The sequence below is a fragment of the Cololabis saira genome, chromosome 21 (genome assembly GCF_033807715.1).
Source record: "Cololabis saira isolate AMF1-May2022 chromosome 21, fColSai1.1, whole genome shotgun sequence".
Taxonomy (NCBI): Eukaryota; Metazoa; Chordata; class Actinopteri; order Beloniformes; family Belonidae; genus Cololabis; species Cololabis saira.
The window spans coordinates 7,939,676-7,960,874 of NC_084607.1; the positions used below are offsets into that span (position 1 = coordinate 7,939,676).

Genomic DNA, 21,199 nt, shown 5'->3' on the forward strand with positions numbered 1-21,199 from the left:
GCCAATCACTCCTGGGAAGTTGCCATATTCGTAGAATCGCACTTTATAGTTGGTTTGCTCAGCAGCATCAGGGAACTTAATGTACAGATTTCTCAGTTTACAAATGGCACTGCAGACATTGTGAACTATTCTACACACTGTAGCTTCGCTGGCGCCACACAAATCACGATGAAAGGTTCTAGATGCCAAGAATCTCAAAGTGATCAGAGCTTGGAGAAAACTTGGTACAGGCCTTCCTCTTTGAGACATGGAGGGAAGTCTAGGCTCAAGCAAAGTAATGATCTCCAGTACATCTTCTTTACGAAAGCAGTCTCGAAAGTTATTTCATCAAACTGATTCAATGGATTACTCATTATCCACAACTATTTGTCTGACTGGCCTCTGTAGCGAATATTGGTCTTCATTTAAATATTCCAAATACCCCATGCTCCCAAACCATCTGTGCTCCCTTTCACAAACAGTACTAAACCGAAGTTAAACCTGCCTCTTTGCAGGATTAATATAAACTTCAATTTAGTCCTAGAGTAGCTCTTATCCACCCTCTTGCAATTGGCTTTGTTTAATCCAGAACAGACTAAATCTATGAATATTTTAAGATATGTCTGTGCAATTGACTTAAAGTTAAACCAGCTCAAACAGCATTTTATTCTGAGACTAGGTTTAGGAAATATCTGTAGAACCGTGAGCTCTACCGGTGTCTTGCCAAAAAGTGATTGCCTGCCAGAATCTGATTTCTTCTGATTTCTGGCCGCGGGAGCGCGCACAGCAGCCCGTTGAGCAATAGCGCTAAAACGTCAGATTTTCAGATTATGAAGCTCAAGAATGAGATCAAGTCATATTTAGGCAGGAACAACTTTTCATTAACTGTATTTGGCCTTCAATCAATTTTTGGCAGGCGAAAATGCCTATTTTGGGTTGTAATGGTCCTTTAAAAGAGTTAAAAGCAATCCTGTGAGCTCTAGTGTTTATATTATGAAGCTCAAGAATGAGATAAAATCATATTTAGGTAGAAACAACCTTTCATTAATTGTATTTGACCTTCAATCAATTTTTGGCAGGTAAAAAGACCCAATTTTCAGAGGAGAAATCAGATTCTGGCAGGCAATCACTTTTTGGCACGACACCGGAACTTCAGATTGTTACACCGGCTGAAGATCGGACGTTTTTAGCGAACGGAAGACGTGAGCAGGGATTCCTTTGAGGAGGACGGTTCTATTGTTTTTCTGTTTTTCTCTTCCACAATGTCTAAAGTTAATAATCTGAGAGAGTTTATCGGTCAGCGACTAACAGCAGCTGCTGTAGAAATATTCTCAGTGTTTGAAAAAACCATCTTGGAGTATGAAGAAGAGCTGGACCGTCAGCGCAGACTGCTGGACCTCGCCTGGAAACCTGAAATAAAACTAAACAGAATCGGTACGTAACTCTGTAAAGATTAATGAATGAACACATGAGTATCACTCCTACAGGATCCCTTTATTTGGAGTTAAAAGCAGTGGCGGAGCCAGAATGTAGCTAATGGGTGGGCCTGCAAAAATTAGGATGGGCCTGATTTCTACGTACAAATAATATTATATTACATTATTATTATTATTATTATTATTATTATTATTATATTATAGTAAACCTCATACGTAAGTCAGATTCCTGCCAGATAAATATCTACAGGTATGAAAGGATATACAGCAGTCCTACTGTAGACTCCACAATTAGACCTCTGTTCTGTTAAAATTCACTGTTAAAACGTGATAAGGAAAAAAGAGGGAGAGAATGAAAGAGATCATGTCTTTGCTGATGCTTTATTGTTTTGCTGATATTAAACATGTTTTTTCTCTGTTCACTTAAAAGCATAAATACATCGTCACACCTCGCTAGGGACACAAATTCAGCACGTTGGACAGCGCCGCGCACCTGACTGTCGCAACCATAGACATATAAACGTAGACGCCGCATCGAGCTGCTGCGATACGTCAACGTCGCCGCCATATTGGATGTGGCAAGACTGCGCTGTAAACTAATACAAGTAAATTGATTTATTTTCATAAAGCGCCTTTCTACAAAGAAATGTACGTTTTACGTCACATTTATTCATCCAAACACGCAGTAATATACTTGGGAAACAGTTAGGCACCAAATATGATATATTTGATTTTCTCAGATGGCAAAAATAAGAACTTTATTGATCCCACATAGGAGTAATCAGAGGTGTCAAAAGTATTCACATTCATTACTGAGGTAGAAGTATAGATACTAGAGTTTAAAAATACTCCTGTAGAAGTTGAAGTATCAACTCAAGATTTTACTCAAGTGAAAGTATAAAAGTACTGGTTTCAAAACTACTTAAAGTATAAAAGTAATGTAAGGGGGGAAAAAGCCATTAAGGACAAAAGCCATTGAAAATGAATGCATCTTAGTATAATGCAAATATATTAAAGAACCATATATGTGTACTATTGAGCATTAACATGTGTTTCAGAGATCAGGAGATATGATGACTAGTTGCCTATAAGTATTGTAATGGTGCAAAAAGTCAAACTTCAGAGGCATGTTATCATTTATCCTAACCTTTATTGGAATGTACATCCAAGTTTAGTTGCAGGAATCTGAGGGAACGTATGTAAGAACAAAACTGGACAAGAACATCTGAAACAACCACAACCAAATTCACTCTATCCGGATGGAGCAATTTAACTGGATAGTTTTTTTTTAAAGGCCGAAATGAAATAGAGTAACAAGGCTGTTTTTAAAATGTAAGGAGTAAAAAGTACAGATAATTGCGTGAAAATGTAAGGAGTAAAAGTAAAAAGTCGTCAGAAAAATAATTACTCCAGTGAAGTATAGATAACCAAAATTTCTACTTAAGTAAGGTAACAAAGTATTTGTACTTTGTTACTTGACACCTCTGGGAGTAATTCATGTTATATCAGCTATAGAGAACAAGGTAGTGCCGAAAAACATTATATCCCCCCTCACAAAAAGAAAAATAGAGAAACATATTTTCTCATCAACAAAACATATTTAAAAATTTTCAAGTAACAAAATAACATAAAAAAGAAAGTCCAGAGTGCTCAGAAGGTTCATCTAAATCATGTGACGAAGGTGCTCTTTGGTGGGAAAAAGGATGTCAAAAAATAAGAAAAATCCAAGGCACTCTTCTTCAAATATAAAAAGCCTTCATTTGAAATGGCTATTTCATGTAGAAGATTTTAAAAAGTTACCTTTTTAAAGGCTTTTTATATTTGAAGAAGAGTGCCTTGGATTTTTCTTATTTTTTAACAAAATAACATTTGAACCATTTTTCAGACAACAAATAACATTCTTATTTTTGTGAGGGGGGATATATATTGTTTTTCGGCACTATCTTGTTCTCTATAGCTGATATAACATGAATTACCTATATGTGGGATCAATAAAGTTATTATTTTTGCCATCTGAGAAAATTAAATATATTATATTTGGTGGCGCCTAACTGTTTCCCAAGTATATTAGTGCGTGTGTGAATGAATAAATGAGACGCTCCGCGCTCGATGCGGCGTCTACGTATAAATGTCTATGGTCGCAACCATTACTCGCTTATGAGGTTCGTTCATAAAGTTGGTGATTTGCAAGTGGGGTTGGGTCGTATAGAACAGATATTGATATGTCAACAAACAAATTGAACATTTTAAAGTTTTGTGCTACCCCACTATTGCGGCTGTTGTTAGTCCAAAAAAAAGGGCCGCGAGGGACTAAGCAGGGGAGGAAACACTGTGACGCGCTTGTATAAAGAATTCAGTTCCACTCCAATTATGCGTCTGAACATTTATTCTTTTCCTTGCTTGCAAGTAAAAATACTCCAGGTACCAGTTCCCAAGACAACATTTGCGTGCGTGAGTGCGTGATTGCGTGAGTGCGGTCAACAGAAAAATATCACCTCCTCGAGCTCACCCCCTCTCTGTCAAACCCTGACCAGGTGAAGGTAATGAATGAAATACTATCAGCTGTTACCGCCCATGCCCCGATGAACACGCCCACCACCCAAAGTGTCAATGAAATGTGCAGGTGCAATACGAGACCGTGAACATAAAAGCAAAGGAGAATTATGGCTCCTACATTCCAGCCCCTTAATTATTCCAATAATAATTACACCACTACACATTATATACAAGAAAAACTTTAGAGAGAAAGATACAGTTCCTTTGAATGTCGTTTTCTTCTTTAGGCCAAAACAAAAAATAGTCCAAAGTCCATGTGACAGTGTCAAAATTCATAAGACAATGTCAAGGTCAAAGTCTATGAAGTTCAAAGGTCAGCTGCACGTCCTCATGGATCTTCTGCTTCCTGTAGAAGGCAAACCTTTGTAATAGGTCTGTCCAGATAGCTGGTCTTCGTCTTGATCCGCACCTGGCGCACCAGTCCTCTTCTATCTGGGATCGTTTGCACAATCCTTCCTGTGAGCCATGAATTGCGGGGTGCTGAATCATCCACTATGAGCACAATATCTCCAGGAAGAAAGTTGCGCTTGACACTTGACCACTTCTGGCGCTCCTGAAGCAGAGGCAGGTATACCTTGACCCATCGTTTCCAAAATAAGTCGGACATGTACTGAACTTGTCTCCATCTGCGACGAGCATACGTATCTTCTCTTTGGAACTGCCCCAGTGGAAACGATGGCATGGTCTTGAGTAACAAAAGATGGTTAGGAGTTAAAGCTTCCAAGTCATTGGGATCAGTGGATGCTCTGGTTATGGGTCGACTGTTGATGATAGCTTCTGCTTCGCAGAGAACTGTGTGAAGACCTTCTTCATCAAGGTTTTGCACCTTCAAGGTGGAATTCAGGACCTTCCTCACAGATCTAATCAACCGTTCCCATACTCCTCCATGATGTGATCCAGTGGGGGGATTGAAAATCCACTTAATCCCCTTCTGAAGGAGGGTGTCGTTGATTTGAACAAGGTTCCAACCTTCCATGGCCTTCCTCAATTCCCGCTCAGCTCCGACAAAGTTAGTTCCATTATCTGAGCGCAACTCCAACACTTGTCCACGTCTTGCTATGAAGCGTCGAAGAGCATTAATAAATGAATCCGTGTCCAAAGATGACGCTACTTCGATGTGGATGGCTCTTATTGCTAAGCAGGTGAAGAGAACTCCATATTTCTTCACCATGCTCCTTCCCCGCTTGATTTCAAAGGGCCCAAAGTAATCTACTCCAACACGTGTGAATGGCGGTTCATCTGGAGAAACTCTGCCATCTGTTGGTGTGCTGGAGCAGCATACAGTCGCCGACAGACAATACATTTCGACAGGATTCTCCTTATAGCCACACTAGCACCTGGGATCCAATACCTTTGACGCAGGCTAGATAACATGTGGTTGCGACCACTATGTCCCACCTCCTGATGTATGCTGAAGAATGATATCAGAAATGTGAAGATCTTTCGCCAATATGGCAGGATGTTTAGCTTCTTCAGGCATAGCTGCTCGGCTAAGACGCCCCCCGACTCTTAGAACACCATCGTTGAGGACTGGATTGAGCTTGTAGATATGGCTAGTCCTTTTAAAACTCTCTCCCTTTAGCAAGCTGTTGAACTCATCTGGAAACCTCTTCCTTTGACAGAAGCAGATGATCTCCATCTCAGCCTTTCTGAGCTCCTCAATTGAAAGAGAACCACTAGCAGCTTGAGCCTTGACACTCTGCACCCACTTCTCCATTTCTCTTTCCTGTTGGTTCTTATCCAGGCCAGACTGAGCAAGCGTCACACTCAATTGCCTCCTTTCCTGACTGAGACACAGCAGCAGGCTCTTAAACCTGAGGTTCCAACTAACCATTTTTTTTAGATGGGTCCAAGAGGAGAAGTGATTGATCAAACGGGTTACTGCATCAACCTCCTCTTCAGCCTGTACCGCGTTCACCTGGCTCATCTTGACCTCAGGGTCATCTAGGGAGATTTTCCCAGAACCATCAGGGTTTACAGGCCACTCCTCTAAAGGTCCACTGAGAAACCGAGGTCCAGACACCCAAGCGTCGTCCTTCAGCAGTGACTCCACTTTAACTCCCCTAGAGGCCATATCAGCAGGATTGTTGGTAGTATTAACATACCTCCACTGAGACGGATTCGACACACTGAGTATCTTTGACACCCTGTTGGCTACGAAAATTCGGAACCTTGAGGTCTCATTCCTGATGTACTTCAGTACAGAAGTACTATCAGTCCAAAAAATTGAGTCATGAAGTTGCATCCGCAGCTCCTTCCTCCATATCTCATCCATTCGACTTGCCACCATGGCAGCCGTCAGCTCCATACGAGGGATAGTGATCGGTTTCAATGGGGCAACCCTGGCCTTCCCCATTATGAAAACACAGTGCACCTGCCTGTGAATGTTGTGTAATAACAGGTAAGTCACTGTCCCATAGCCGCTTTCACTTGCATCTGCGAAATGGTGTAGCTGAGCAGACACTACCTCCCCAAAATCCACTGGTTTCAGGCATCTCTCAACCTTGAAATCTGCAAGCTGACAGAGTTCCTCCAGCCATCCTGTCCATTCTTGTGCAGCCGACGTCGGTATAGCATTGTCCCAACCAAGTCCCTTTCTGCACAAGTCCTGAAGAATCTTTTTGGCAGATAGAACCACAGGCGCCAAGATTCCCAACCGGGGTCATAGATAGAGCTGACTGTGGATAGGATCCCTCTCCTGGTTAAAGGTCTGTCTCTGATCATGATCTTGAACTTAAACATATCCGACTGCACACACCACTGTACGCCCAATGCTCTTTCTATAGGAAGTGTGTCATTGTCCAAGTCCAGATCCTTAACCTCCTTAGCTCTCTCTTCTGGAGGTATAGCAGTCAGCACAGCACGTCGGTTACTAATCCACTTTGTGAGTTTAAAGCCCCCTTTAGCACAAAGGGCATGCAGGTCTTGATATAGTGCTACTGCCTCCTCTTCAGAAGCCACAGATGAAAGGCAATCATCAACATAGAAATTGTGCAGGACTGTGTCAATTACCTTGGGGCTGAACTGCTCCTGATTGTCCTCTGCACACTTCCTAAGTGCAAAACTTGCACAACTTGGTGAGGATGTAGCTCCAAACAGATGTGCAACCATTCTATGTTCCACCAGGTTCTGATAATGATCTCCCTCCGGCCACCAGAGAAACCTCAATAGATCTGAATCTTCAGGGGGTACTCTAACCTGGTGAAACATGGCCTCGATGTCTGCCATGAGCACAACGGGCTCCTTTCTGAACCGGGTCATGACACCAATCAGTGTGCTGGTAAGATCAGGTCCCTGCAGGAGCTGTGCGTTCCAAGATGTTCCCTGGAATGTAGCTGCACAGTCGAATACGACTCTGATCTTTCTCTTCTGCGGGTGGTATACACCATGATGTGGTATATACCAGACCCTACCATCACTACGCTCTAGGTCCTCAACTGATACTTTCTCTGCATAGCCCTTGGAGATGATGTCATTCATGAAAGCAACGTAATCTGCATGAAACGAAGCATCCTTATCAAACCTTCTCTTGAGGCTCAGAGCCCGCTGTTCGGCAATCCTTCTGTTATTTGGCATGTTCACATCCACTTTCCTCAAGGGTAAGCCAATACTGTAATGGCCATCGATCAGTTTTGCAGACTTTGTGACGTACTCCATAAAGCGATCGTCCTCTCTCGACAAGCCCATCTGCTCATCCTGACTGCACTCAGGGAAATCGACCTTTAGCTGCTGCTTCCACATGTCGTCAAATCTTGCCACAGAGATCCTATTGACTGTGACATGTGGCTGTCCACAAATAGCTGCTCTACTTCCCTCTCCTCCGAGAGGTCCATTTATGGTCCAGCCCAACATGGTTTTAACCGCGTATGGGCCTCCATCGACACTCCGAACAACTTGCCATGGCTCCAGTGCCTTGGGAACATTTGTTCCAATCAACAGGTCAATCTCTGAATCAATCTCTGTTATTTGTATGTGTTTCAGGTGTGGCCACCTTTGGAGGTCTTTCTGTCGAGGAATGTTACTTTGATGAACTGGCATGTTTTTCTGTGTGAAGATATCAGGCAGATCACAAAAACAATCGCTATCCAATCCAGCCACTTCCAGATCTGAGACAACGTAGCTTTCAACGACCTTCTCCTGACCCATAGTCCGAAGGAGAATGCCTGTTCTTCTTCCCCTGAGATTCAACCTGTTCATCAGCCTCTCTGTGCAGAATGAGGCGGAGCTCCCAGGATCCAGGAAGGCGTAAGTAATCATTGTTTCATGCCCCTTCTTAGGCTTGACATGAACTGGCACGATGGAGAGCGTACAATCATGCTCACCAGCCCCTGTAAGACCAGTGGTTTGGACAGAGATCAGAGCCCCGCCCAGTGCCGATTCCGATTCTCCCCTGGTTTGCAGTGAACTTGTTTCTTTTTCTTTTGAGTGAATATGAAGTATGCTAGGGTGCTTCAGACTGCATACTTTGCATGAAAGCCGTTTCTTACAGTCTCTACTCATGTGCCCAATGCACAGGCATCCAAAACACACACCATGTCCCTTTTAAGAAATCAATTTTCTCACTGTGCACCTTCTTTTCCAATTGAAGGCACAGATCCAGTGAATGTCCACCTCCACAAAACAGGCAAACCCTTGTCCCAGATGAGCTTCTCTCCTTCGGCTTTGTCACAGGCTCAACTTTCCTTTCCACCGTGGCAATGGTGGTAGCAAAGCTACTCCCTTTTGTGCTAGAGCGAGGTTGAAACTTAACTCTCACATCCTTGGTTGCTGCAACTGATGGAGCGTCTTGTATATCCCAAAACAGTGGATCACTTGCAATCTTCACTTGTCGTTCCATGAAGCCAACAACGTCAGTAAACGTAGCTCTCCGTCCACGCCTCTCCTGCAGCTCACATGCCACAGTCCTCCACCTGTCCCTGAGTTTGTAGGGCAACTTTTTTATGATGGTTAGCATATTGGCAGGCATGTCCAAATCACACATGTATTCAACTTCTTCCATGGCGTTGCAGCAGCCTCTCAAAAAGAGACCAAATGCCTGCAGAGCTTTCACATCTTCAGATTTTATTGGGTGCCATGAAAGAGCCTTTTCCATGTAGGCTGAAGCAATTTTCTGTGCATTGCCAAAATGCTCTTGTAGCAAATTCTTAGCCTTGGCATATCCTCCATCAGGGACCATATGCTGACAACTCCAAATGAGGTCCCGAGGCTGCCCCCTGGTGTACTGTTCGAGGAAATATAGGCAGTCTCTTGAGTTGTCAGTCTTCTTTTCAATGCTGTGCTCAAAAGCCCTTATGAATGTGTGATATTGCAAAGGGTCACCGTCAAAAATTTGAATGTCTCTTCTAGGCAAAAATGAAAGAGACTGCTGTTGAACTAACAAGGCTGTTATTTCATTCTGTTTCTCCAAGACTGTGATTATGTTATGCTGATCACTGCTTGGCCCCAGTGCTGCAGGGTGGTTGCTTTGGTGCTGAGGCTGTGAAGATGCTCGACTGCCTGGCACTGGTGCTGCAGGGAGATAGCCTTGGTGTGGCTGAAACAGAGGAGGTGCTTGAGTTTGTGTTGCACTTTGATGTATTTTAGCCTCTGAGCGTCTTGACAATGTGGGTGGAGGTTGTAAATCCTGATTTAAATATCCCACTTTAGGTCTTGCGCCCAAAACATGTGAACCATTCTGGCCAGCTGAAATGTTTGTATCAGGCACAAATGGGGTTGCATCAGCGCTGAGTGTATGTAGTTTCCTTTTCCCCTTTTCAAAATAAGAGTTCATGCCATCGGATTTCACAGATGTACTACTTGCAACATGAGATCTTCAGAGCCTCTCAGCACCTTCACTTTAGCCACTGATGCAGCTATCTCCGTTTCGAGTGCAAGTTGCTCCTTTTTTTTCCTTAACAGTTCCTCCTGTTCTTCCAATGCATGCTTGTCCTTTAAAAGCCTTTGTTTTGCCATGAGAGCGGCCATGTCAGCCTCAGCCTGAATGCGAGCTGATGATGTCGTTGAGCTACTGGACCTACTTCCAGTAGAGCTTTGCTTTCCAGACCGTCTGCTTCCAATGTTTGACACACTGTCGTATGGTTTAATGTCATCTTGTGCAACAGAGGCTCCATCATTTTGTCCCGAGTGCTTTGAAACATGAGATGAAACATGAGATGAAACATGAGACTCTTTCTCAGCATGATGTACATCAGAAACTTGAATGAGAGTTGACCCCTGTTGTGTTACAGACATGGGAACATCATTTGTTCCATTTATTTCATCATTGTATTCATCATTTGTCACAACCTGGGCAATGGTATTGCTTATTTGTCTCCCAGTTTCAAAACACCACTGCTGGGCATCCACAACAAATCCATTATTACATCTGAGCACATTTGCAAACCATTCATTTTGTTTTTCCTGTTCCTTTTTAGGAAGTAAAGGAATCAGAGACTCATGTAACAGGGTGGTGTTTTCAACCATTTGATTCAACTTCTCCATTTGAGACTGCACTTGTGGGAAATTGTCATCATTTTGCATAAGATCCTTTATTGTGTTTGTTAGACCTTTCATTTTGTTAACCATTGCTTTACGTTCCTTCTGGAGAGTTTCAATTTTATTGAACAAGGCCTTGGTAGTGAGTTTAATTTCTCTTTTTTGTTCATCCATTTTTGAACCATTTTCAACTGAACTCGACTTTGATCCACTCACTGACATTTTCCAGTAGCAAACTCAAAATCCACACACTTCAAAACTATCAATCACTTCAGCGCTGCCTCATAAACGTCATCCACTTCAGCAAACGACACCAGCAAACAACATCACGTCCCCAATGGACAAGCGGCAGCAGAGTTTTCAGACTGTGCTCAAACAAACAATCCACACAGCAAGAACTGAAATCGAGTTTCTACATACCGCTTCTGTTGCTGTGTCGTTTGCCCCAGCTTGTCTTCGTGGCTTCCTTTTATGATTGAAAGAACGAATGAATGAATGAATGAAGCGCGTGCACGCGCAGCGGTGCTCCAGGCGTTTCAATGTTTCCTTAGATCCAAAGCGCTCCAGCGCGATATGAGGAATCCTTCATGAACGAAAACAGTTTACTCCTCTAGATCAACTCTTTGGATGAAAACTTTTCTGTTGACATATATTGCGGTTGTTGTTAGTCCAAAAAAAAGGGCCGCGAGGGACTAAGCAGGGGAGGAAACACTGTGACGCGCTTGTATAAAGAATTCAGTTCCACTCCAATTATGCGTCTGAACATTTATTCTTTTCCTTGCTTGCACGTAAAAATACTCCAGGTACCAGTTCCCAAGACAACATTTGCGTGCGTGAGTGCGTGAGTGCGGTCAACAGAAAAATATCACCTCCTCGAGCTCACCCCCTCTCTGTCAAACCCTGACCAGGTGAAGGTAATGAATGAAATACTATCAGCTGTTACCGCCCATGCCCCGGTGAACACGCCCACCACCCAAAGTGTCAATGAAATGTGCAGGTGCAATACGAGACCGTGAACATAAAAGCAAAGGAGAATTATGGCTCCTACACCCACGTAAACGTAATCATAACATGCCACGGCGGGCCAGAAATATAAAAAATAAACACTGTTTTACCTGCAGTTGCTAAACAAGACGGAGTCTTCTGGGCTTGGAGTTAAAAGCGTTGATTATGTCATCTCTTTCAAATGAAATGAGTGTGAGGTTATTGAGGCGACCAGTCAGGATGATCTCAGGCCTGCATCCTGTTCGTAGCGGAGAAAAGTCTCTCAACGCTGCAGGAGGTCAAAGGGAGCGTTATGATGGCTCTTAACAGACTGTTCATGTTAGGAAAAACGTCCGAAGGGCAGCTGTCCAGTATTTCCATCAGTGTGGGGAGGTTGTTTTCATCCATTTTCCGTCTGATGTGCTGAGTGAACACGTTCAGCATCAGATATTTCAATCCCATACAAGTCACACGGAGCCTGTAAAACGTCTTTGTCTCCGAAAGTGGTAGATCCAGGTGCAAAAGAGGCCAATGCTCTCATGACTCCATATGTGTCCTCTTTAAATCGGCAGTTTAACTCCGATATCTGCCTGTCAACACTGTTCCACAGGGCTTTTAAATCAGCATCACTCTTGATAGCTAAAATTTAAACATTTAAGTCAAATCAAACATATAATATGTGTGTATTTTCTCTGTGCGAATACCAACTTTACAAGATTATGAATACAGATTGCAGTTTTATGGGTGAGATTTCTTCATTGTGAATGAGATAATATGATATGATATTGTCAGGGTTTGACATTTCCCCCAGTTTGTGCTTTCAGTTCTGTCCCTCCTGTTTCCCATCTGCCCTGATTGTCTGCACCTGTGTCTCGTTATCCCCTGTGTATATCTGTTCTTGTCTTTCCCTGCTCCCTGCTGGTCTGTACTGTTTCCACCCTCTGTGTGTCCTGTTATGCTCTTGGATTTTATGTTCTCGTGTTTTTGGTCAACCCTGCTCTGCAGCGCCTTTGGTTTTTGTTTTTGTTTAATAAATCCTGCTTTTGCCATTCCTGCCTCCTGCTCTCCTGCGTCTGGGTCCTCAACAACCACACCTTGTGAAAGATATAATACATTGTACACATAGCCTATAATATAATATATTTAATAGAGAAAATAAAAATAACATTAGGCTTCCAGAAATCCACTTTATGAAGAAAATGCGTTATTATCATCATTGCACATACACACACACACACTTTGCACTCTAGCCAAGTAGGCTATGATGTACAGTGTTTCCCCTAGAATTTTTTTCAGGCCCGGTGGTACCCACCGAAAAAATCCTAAACAGACGAGGCGCGTGGGACGGCATATTGGACATGTAGCAATATAACAAAATTTTACATTAAAAATCATTGTAGGCCTATATTGCTGAATGATATCACTTCAATGAAATCATTAGATTTAATCTAACCTTTAACCGAAGTGTCATGGGCCAGAAAGGTCTGACCCATATGAGCATTGAGCATCTTTTCTATATATTTCAGAGGGATCTCTATGAAAACCCTCTGGGATGGTCCTCTTTTAACGGCTGCTTGTGCTGACGGCATATGCCACAAAACATCCCTATTCACAATTGAGATTATATCAGTTATACATTATTTAAACATTGTATATTTGTTTTATCCGTTTTGTTATAACAGATACATGCATTTGACTGGGGAAAAATGAACCTTTAGTGGTTCTAGTGGAAAGACAATCTATTGTCTGTGTTATTTTCATCATTATTGCTTACCAAAAAAAGCTCAATCAGAATAAAAATGTAAGCTAAACAACAAATTGGAAATGTACCATGGGGACTGTGGTACAACCAAGGGCTGTATTTATGGTTATTAAGCCATTCGGGATCCCCGAATGGCGCGCACGTACGCTTATACATGGCTGGCGCTAGGACCCCGCGGACGCCTGGTGTGTCGTCGGGCTGTGTTTTCCTTCATGCTTTCCTGCAGCGTCTCATGCAAACACAAACACACGGACCTGCAGAAACATTTCTTTATATCATGTTGTCTGTCGCCCGCTTTTTTTTCTTTTTTTTTGACTAGCTACAAACTCTATACATCCCATAATAATATGCCCGCGTTCTCAGCAGCTTTACTAGGCAACGAAGCAGAACAGCGCTGCGCAGAGGCGCTCCTAAACGTAAATGATCATTGATTTTTTTTTTTTTTTTTTTTTTTAGGCCTGGCGGGGGGTCTCGTATATAATGGTAGGGGAAACACTGATGTAGTTCGGATACCAAAAATAAAGACATATAGGTCAAATAATCTTGTTACCTTCCATAGGATCGCAGCTGAATGGGAACACGATCTCCTGGTCCAGCAACACACGTACATCTCGCAGTTTTGACTTCTCCAGCTTCAGTTACAGCACCCAAACATTCTGCCACGCATTGTTCAAACACTGGCTAGGCTCTACATTTGCTTTCAAAAAATAATAATATAATAAGCCTCAGAAGCTTTAAGATTGTCCATTGCGGATTGCACGAAGTAGGAGCAGATCTTGCTGTCCGTTCTGCTGGGCCGTATCGTCATGTTATCCTCCCAGTTCTCCACTGAATTCGGGTGGGGAGAGTAACGCCATCTCCAGTCAAAGTAGTAGAACCGTGTTCCCATGACATAGTTGTCGACATTAAAAGCTCACGAGCAGCGAGTCTTTGCTTTAGGTTAGTATCCACGCCGCTGTGTTTATTATAATAATAATAATAATAATAATAATAATAATAATAATAATAATAATAATAATAATACATTTTATTTCTAAAGGCGCCTTTCTAGGCACTCAAGGTCGCCGTACACAACATGTTAAAATAATAGAGCCCCGCAGAATACATTTAAAAAAAACATCAAAAGCATTTAAAAACAGCAGAGGTAAGAACATTAGAAGAGATGAACATTAAATGAGATAGGCAGTCTTGAGCAGATGAGTTTTGAGTTGTGATTTGAAAAGAGGGAATGAGTCAATGTTCCTGAGTTGGGGTGGTAAAGAGTTCCAGAGACGATTGTTTACACCGGTAGACGCTGCGCAAACCACTTCTGGCGGAAATGAAATGCCTTTGTGTACGGCAGGGGTGTCCAAAGTCGGTCCTCGAGGGCCGGTGTCCTGCATGTTTTAGATGTGTCCCTTTTTTTTATCAACCGTGATACAAGGAGCTTGGTCATCAACAGAACTATCCATACTTTGATCACAAGGTGGTGACGGCCGTTAATTAGAATCAGGTGTGCAGATGCAGGCAAACAACTAAAACATGCAGGACTGCGGCCCTCGAGGACCGACTTTGGACACCCCTGGTGTAGGGTAATGGCAGCGCCCGGGTTTTGGGGCGTAAAACTGTCTATAGGTGATGAAGCAAACAAACTAAATGGGACGCTCCCCAGCTCAACCACCTGCTGATGTGGGATTCGGAAACATCCCGAACTAACATGTTGTTCTGTTTACTTGGTGCTGCCTTTCATGGTCAATTCAGACTCTGGACCATATTGTTATTTCATGCTTAACCCTACGTTCACACTGAAAGCGTCAAAAATCTCCTGACGCCAGCATCTCGCTGTTTGGATCGTTCACACCAAAGCGGCATGTACTGTCAATGCCTGCAGTGGGCGGGGGTAAAGCTGCAGTGGGTGGGGCTAAAGCTGCAGTGGGCAGGGCTAAAGCTGCGCTGCAGAACTGGAGGGAACAGTGGGAACAGCCTACTCATATAGCGTACACATCTTCCGTTTCCTATTTCACCATAGATCACACTTTGGGACGCCTTCTTTATATTTTAGCGTTATTTCCGCGTAGATAAGAGTGAGTTTGATGCTCCTGAACAAGTTTGGTCCGCGGATCAACATCAACCGTCAGAGCCCTTGCTCCCGGTGAGCCATAAATCCGCCTAGGCTGATTTATGGTTCCGCGTCACACCAACGCAGAGCCGACGGCGTAGGGTTCGCGGCGACGCACACCGTACTGCGACCCTACGCCGTCGCTACGCCGTTGATTTAACGCGGAACCATAATTCAGGCGAAGCTGCAGTCTGTCTGCGCTGATCACTGACACACCGGGTCGGAGCGGATTTGGTCATGATGTTTAACCTGTGTTTTGTGATTAATAAGCAGGGTTTTTAATTATTTTTCGTTGGATCAATGTAGCAAATAAAATCGTTCCGACCATCCAGCTCCTCGACCATCAAGATACGTGTTTCACGTGATCAGTTCAGGTAAAAACGCAGTCAAAATCAGCAAAAATGTCATTTTGCTGGATGAAATATATTAATTCCTGATAAAATAAGTTTGTTAGTGCACAGCTCTGCTCCTGTACGCATGTGAATGAGTGTACGTTTGTGAGTACATGAAAGTACACTCTGCATTGAGGGTTCTCGCTTTCGGGAATCCCGGTCTGTGATTGGACGCCGCCTCGGCGTCGCCGCTGCTCATTTGCATAAAGTTCAGATTTTTCAACTTCAAATTGACGCGCCGCGCCCGCCGATTCTCGACGCACGTTTTCATAGACGATGAATGGCAGCCGGACGCCTATGACGCCCGTGACGCTTTCAGTGTGAACGCAGGGTTACACTTTTGTAGAAAAGATGCAGATTTCCGTATAAGATATGAGATGACACTGGCAAAAAACACGATGATGAGCATCGTTGGAGGATGTTCATATAGGAGTTCATATGCAGTACTTGTAGTTGGATGAAACAGAAGACCTAAAGGTCGGGACAAACTTCAAACCTCACAAATACAACCAAACAATCAACACTTCTTTTTGTCCCTTTTTGTAATTCCAGACCTCCCACAAGAAAATGTTTGTAAGGTGGAGGAGGACGGGGTTTTCAGTGACCAGCACCTCGATAACCTGGAGAGGAGCTGCAGCCCGGACCAGGAGGAACCAGGGAATCCACAGACTACAGAAATGGAGGAAGACTCCAGCGTTCAGGAGATAAAGCAGGAGGACGTAGAGGTGGAGGTCTCATTGCTCAATCTCGCTGATGAGAAAGTTGAAAATTGTGAACCAGGACCAAACTGTGACCAGCTGCTGTTGCACACTTCTCCTGAAGCTCAAAACAAAGATGAGGAAGGAACTGAAAGTTTACGCTCTGACTCCAGTAAAACTGCAGATCTGGAGCCAATGAGACGACACAGTGACCACGAAGACACTGCTGTCCCGTCAGACAGCAACTGTAAATCAAAGCTGACCAGCACCCACACGGGGAAGAAGGCATTGTCTTGCTGCATTTGCAGGAAAGAGTTCAGTAGAAGTAGTATTTTAGTGGAACACATGAGGATCCACACTGACGAAAGGCCGTACGTGTGCAACACCTGCGGAAAATCGTTTATAAAATCATCAGCATTGAAGAAGCATAAAATGATCCACATGGGCGAGAAGCCCTACGTCTGTACAACATGTGGAAAAAGTTACATGCAACATTCCAGCCTGCTGATTCACTCGAGGACCCACACGGGTGAAAGGCCGTACCTGTGCAACACCTGTGGCGAAACTTTTACTGAATTAACAGCTCTTAAACGACACATAACCACGCACACGGGCGAGAAGCCCTACATCTGCAAAACATGTGGAAAAGGTTACACAGATTTTTCCAACCTGCAGATTCACTCGAGGACGCACACCAGTGAAAGGCCGTACCAGTGCAACACCTGCAATAAAACCTTTACTCAATTACCAGCTCTTAAACGACACCTAACCATGCACACGGGTGAGAAGCCCTATGTCTGCAGCATATGTGGAAAAAGTTACAGGCAACGTTTCACCCTGCTGATTCACTCAAGGATCCATACCGGCGAAAGACCGTACCTGTGCAACACCTGCGGCAAAACCTTTACTAATTCATCAAATCTGAAACGCCACATAACCACACACACGGTCTAGAAGCCGTATTTGTGCAAGATATGCAACAAAGGTTTTACCCGCATAATTGATTTGCTGAATCACATGAAAAATCACCCACAGGAGAAGTCTGGTGATTCGTGACAAATGAAGCTCATGTTGTCCTCCGGGGGCAGCTGTCCACTCCTGTCTGACCCACAGAAGAAGAGACGAAGAAGTCCGACCACCACCTGCTGTGGCTGATGAGCCTAATCCCCTCCCCACAAGGGTTGCAGCTTCAACCCAGATTTATGCTTCTCCATCAACTTGACGCAGAGGGAACAATGTGGTTGTGTACTTTTTTAAAGTTCTGCCTTGAGGTTGTTTGAATCCCTGCTCCTTTTTATAATCGTATTATTTGTTGCTGTTGGTAACTTGCTGTCTCCACTGTGCAAATAAGCTAAAAAAGCTATAATTTTTTTTCGAAGATTTCAGAAGTCGGTGCAGTCAGATACAGTTTGCTTTTATTTCCCCTTTAAAATGTTTTTATTGATTTAGAAAACAAGAACATTTGGTTTGCAAATGAATGAGGAAATGCGTGTGATTTGGAATACACATCACGATACTTGAGTCTCGATACAATACAATATTGCGGTATCCAAATTTTGCGATATTTTGTGATGTTATACATAGTTCGCCGAAAACTGTAAAAGGTTTTATGCATTTTAAAATCTGAGCTGCACGTACATCCGATTATCGTGATAATTCATGGGACAAACTGAGTCAAAACAAGGCAATTCAAATGATCCATGCTGTTTTATTGACATCTGTTTAGAAGTAAATGTCTTTTTACATCAACTCATATTTAGTCAGAAATAATAATGAAAAATGTAATTAAGTTTTAATTTAAGATTCATCAATTATTTTATACTTTTATACTACAAGAGGAAAGTTGTCAGTGACACAGATTATTGGTACAGCGTGATCAGTACAACCGGCATTTAGCTCAGAAAACAATGTCAAAAGAGAAATGTCATCAAATGAAGTTGAAATGTGGAGATGCACTTTTGTCCTTTATCCTGAACTTTCTCAAACACGTCATTTGGATCCAGTTTGTTATTTCACTGGTCTTGGCTTCATCAAATGACACGTCCTTAGTCCCAAAAGCATCCTCACACATGTCAGGGCTGGAGGCCTGAGCCTGGACTAGAAGATCTTCAACTGCTGCTGTTACCGGCACCTCAGCTGCTCCAGCAGCTCCACGTGACACCAGTTCTTCTATTTTCCTGCAGCTTTGCCGGCATGTCCCAATTTATTTGCTGTTTGTGAACCACAGTTTTCTGTGTTTCGCGGGCAGCAAGACCTCAAACGCCATAAAACAGTTGAGATGTTAATTTATTTTACTTTGAACATTTCACACTTCACGTTAAAATCTGTTACTTGAATTGAACCGAAAAAAAGTTTAGTGAACTAATTAGTATTTTGAGTTGTGGAGATTAATGATATTATTAAGAAATTCTACTGAATGCCTAAAACGACAGCTCCTTCACCCTAAATGTGTGAAGGAGCTACAGAAGGTCCTTCCTCCCTGCAGCTGTGAGACTACACAACCAGCACTGCTCACAGTAGACCACACACAACCTGACAATAAATATACATACTGGAAAATAATGTGCAATATCATTCACTGCAACGTGCAATTATGTAAATATCCGTCTGTTATTTTATATACCAGTATTTTTTATTATTATTATTATTATTATTATTATTGTATATACCAGTACTGTTCATAGTGTGTCATACTCTGATATTATTATTGTATTATTATTATTTCTATTGATGCCTTGTTTTGCACTATCCCCTTTGCTGCTGTACACTGCGAATTTCCCCGCTGTGGGAATAATAAAGGAATATCTTATCCTAACTTATCTTATCTCTTATCTTAGAATGTAAGATAAATGTATAAGAATTTAAACAAATGCAATGTCAACATTTTTAAGATCTTAAACACATCTGAATTAATTTAGATAATTTTGAAAAATGTATTAGATTTCTATAAAAGAAAATACAAAATCACGACCTCAGTTTTTATTTTCATTAATCCTTTTATGATTCTACACATTTACCGTAATGTTAAATGTAAGATTTAGACCAGTATCTACTTCAAACATATACTGAATTCTTTTATTTCTGTAACCACACAGTTGTAATAAATAATGGTGTGCATTCATGTCCATTTGGTGCCAGTCCATTTTCCATCTCTTTCAAAGTGCAAACTCATCGATAATTACAAAAATAATACAAATAATAATATGATAATGGAGGGAGGACTTTGCTGTTTCAGGGCCGAGACCACTTCCTTCATGAATAAGGACTAAAAATAACGTTAAAGGTATTTGGAATATATTGAACAATGCCATTAGGAAGCTGGCAGAAAAAAATATGTGATCCTGGATCAGCTGATGGATGGAAGGAAACATTAATAAGTAGAAATCCAGTTTCAATGTTTGTCACAGCTGTGTAGGAGAGAGAAATCATAGATATTGTAAGTAAATGTAAGAACAAGGTCATCCAACTTAATTTACTTCAGCTCTTCCAGAAAGTGGATTCATTATTGACGTACACATGCAGGACTCATGAGTCTCTGTTTGGCATCAAAAGGAAAAAGTAAGTTAAGTCAGAGGGAAGGTAAAGTTCAGATGTTACGACCAGAGGGAACACATGAAATGAAATGAAATGAAATGACCATCAATTAACATGATTTTGAAAGCTGCAGTTCCAATATTTGACCACTAGAGGGCATAAAGATCCCAAACTAACCCCAAAGTCAGAATGACGGTTCATTCATCTGTTGTATAATTACTGGACAAACCCTCCATGACGTCACCCACAGGTTTTCTGCAGGGGGTTTGAAGCCTCTTTTTCATCGTATTGTGGCAGGTTGGAATTATATAAAGCAAGAAGTTTATGCGTAATTAGGGGCGTGACCTTTTGATTGACATTAATTTGTCCAATCTGTAAATAAATACTTTTTCTAACATCTTAGAAAATGTTGGGAGTAAAGAATCAGGCCTGTAATCAGTGAATTGGTCTCCAGTTCTGTACAGTGGGATGACTTTTGCAGTTTTCATTTCTATTTGAAATGTTCTGAACAACAGATTACAGCTGTATGTCAGTGGTTGAACAATCAATCAATAACCTTTTTGACTATTGTCACATCATCACAGTCAGTTCACACCTTATTTTTACATTCACTTACGAGACATAAACACCTTATTATAGTAAAACAACGTAAACTTGTGAGAAGTATGAGTGTTGTGTGTCGGGGAAACACAGATCTGGAACGAGTTGAATGAGCCTTAAAAATTCAGAGTCCATCTCCATATTCAAACGCCAGTTAAAGAATCAATTGTTAAGCTCATATATATAAATGTACACCCCGGGATCACAAAATGTTTCATGTTAAGTGTTTGTAATGTGATATGTTGTATGTAAGTGGTAGTCTAGTATAATGTGCATGTTGTTTTGTTTTGTGTGTATTAAGTGCAAGTGTATGTACATGTATGTATTCCTGTCAACTGTATTTATGTTCATTGGCTCCTACCATAAGCTTTTGATTCTCCAGGAGACCAATTCACATGTGTGTGTGTGAATAAATCAAAACAAATCAAATCAAGTGTGAGGGAAAGAATGGAAATATTCAGCCTGTGAGGGGATGAGATGTTTCCAAGGTCATGTTTGCATCAAGCAGATATTGCAGTGTCCCTGGTATCTTCTCCAGAAATATGTATCAACAAACTCGTAAGGCTTCTACTCCGGGTTCTATAAACAACTGTGTGACTTCTCTTGCAAAGGCTCAGACTGACAATAAACCTAATAAGATTTGACCACGAGTCAATATCTTATAGTCAGTCATGCCTAGTTAGTCT

General features: G+C 42.1%; 1 protein-coding gene across 1 annotated transcript; it reads left to right on the forward strand.

The window, feature by feature from the left end:
- The first annotated feature begins 1,194 nt into the window (after positions 1-1,194).
- Positions 1,195-19,163, forward strand: LOC133422652 (zinc finger protein 501-like). Its single transcript, XM_061712674.1, has 2 exons — positions 1,195-1,413; positions 16,234-19,163. Exons 1-2 carry the CDS (start codon positions 1,242-1,244, stop codon positions 17,331-17,333), a joined length of 1,272 nt encoding a protein of 423 aa, XP_061568658.1. The 5' UTR covers positions 1,195-1,241; the 3' UTR covers positions 17,334-19,163.
- Positions 19,164-21,199: the final 2,036 nt, after the last annotated feature.

Excerpts from the sequence above, each read along its gene's own strand:
- LOC133422652 (XM_061712674.1), top strand. The coding sequence starts at position 1,242 with ATGTCTAAAGTTAATAATCTGAGAGAGTTTATCGGTCAGCGACTAACA. Across the intron at positions 1,414-16,233 it reads AATAAAACTAAACAGAATCG|ACCTCCCACAAGAAAATGTT; the intron begins GTACGTAACTCT and ends TTGTAATTCCAG.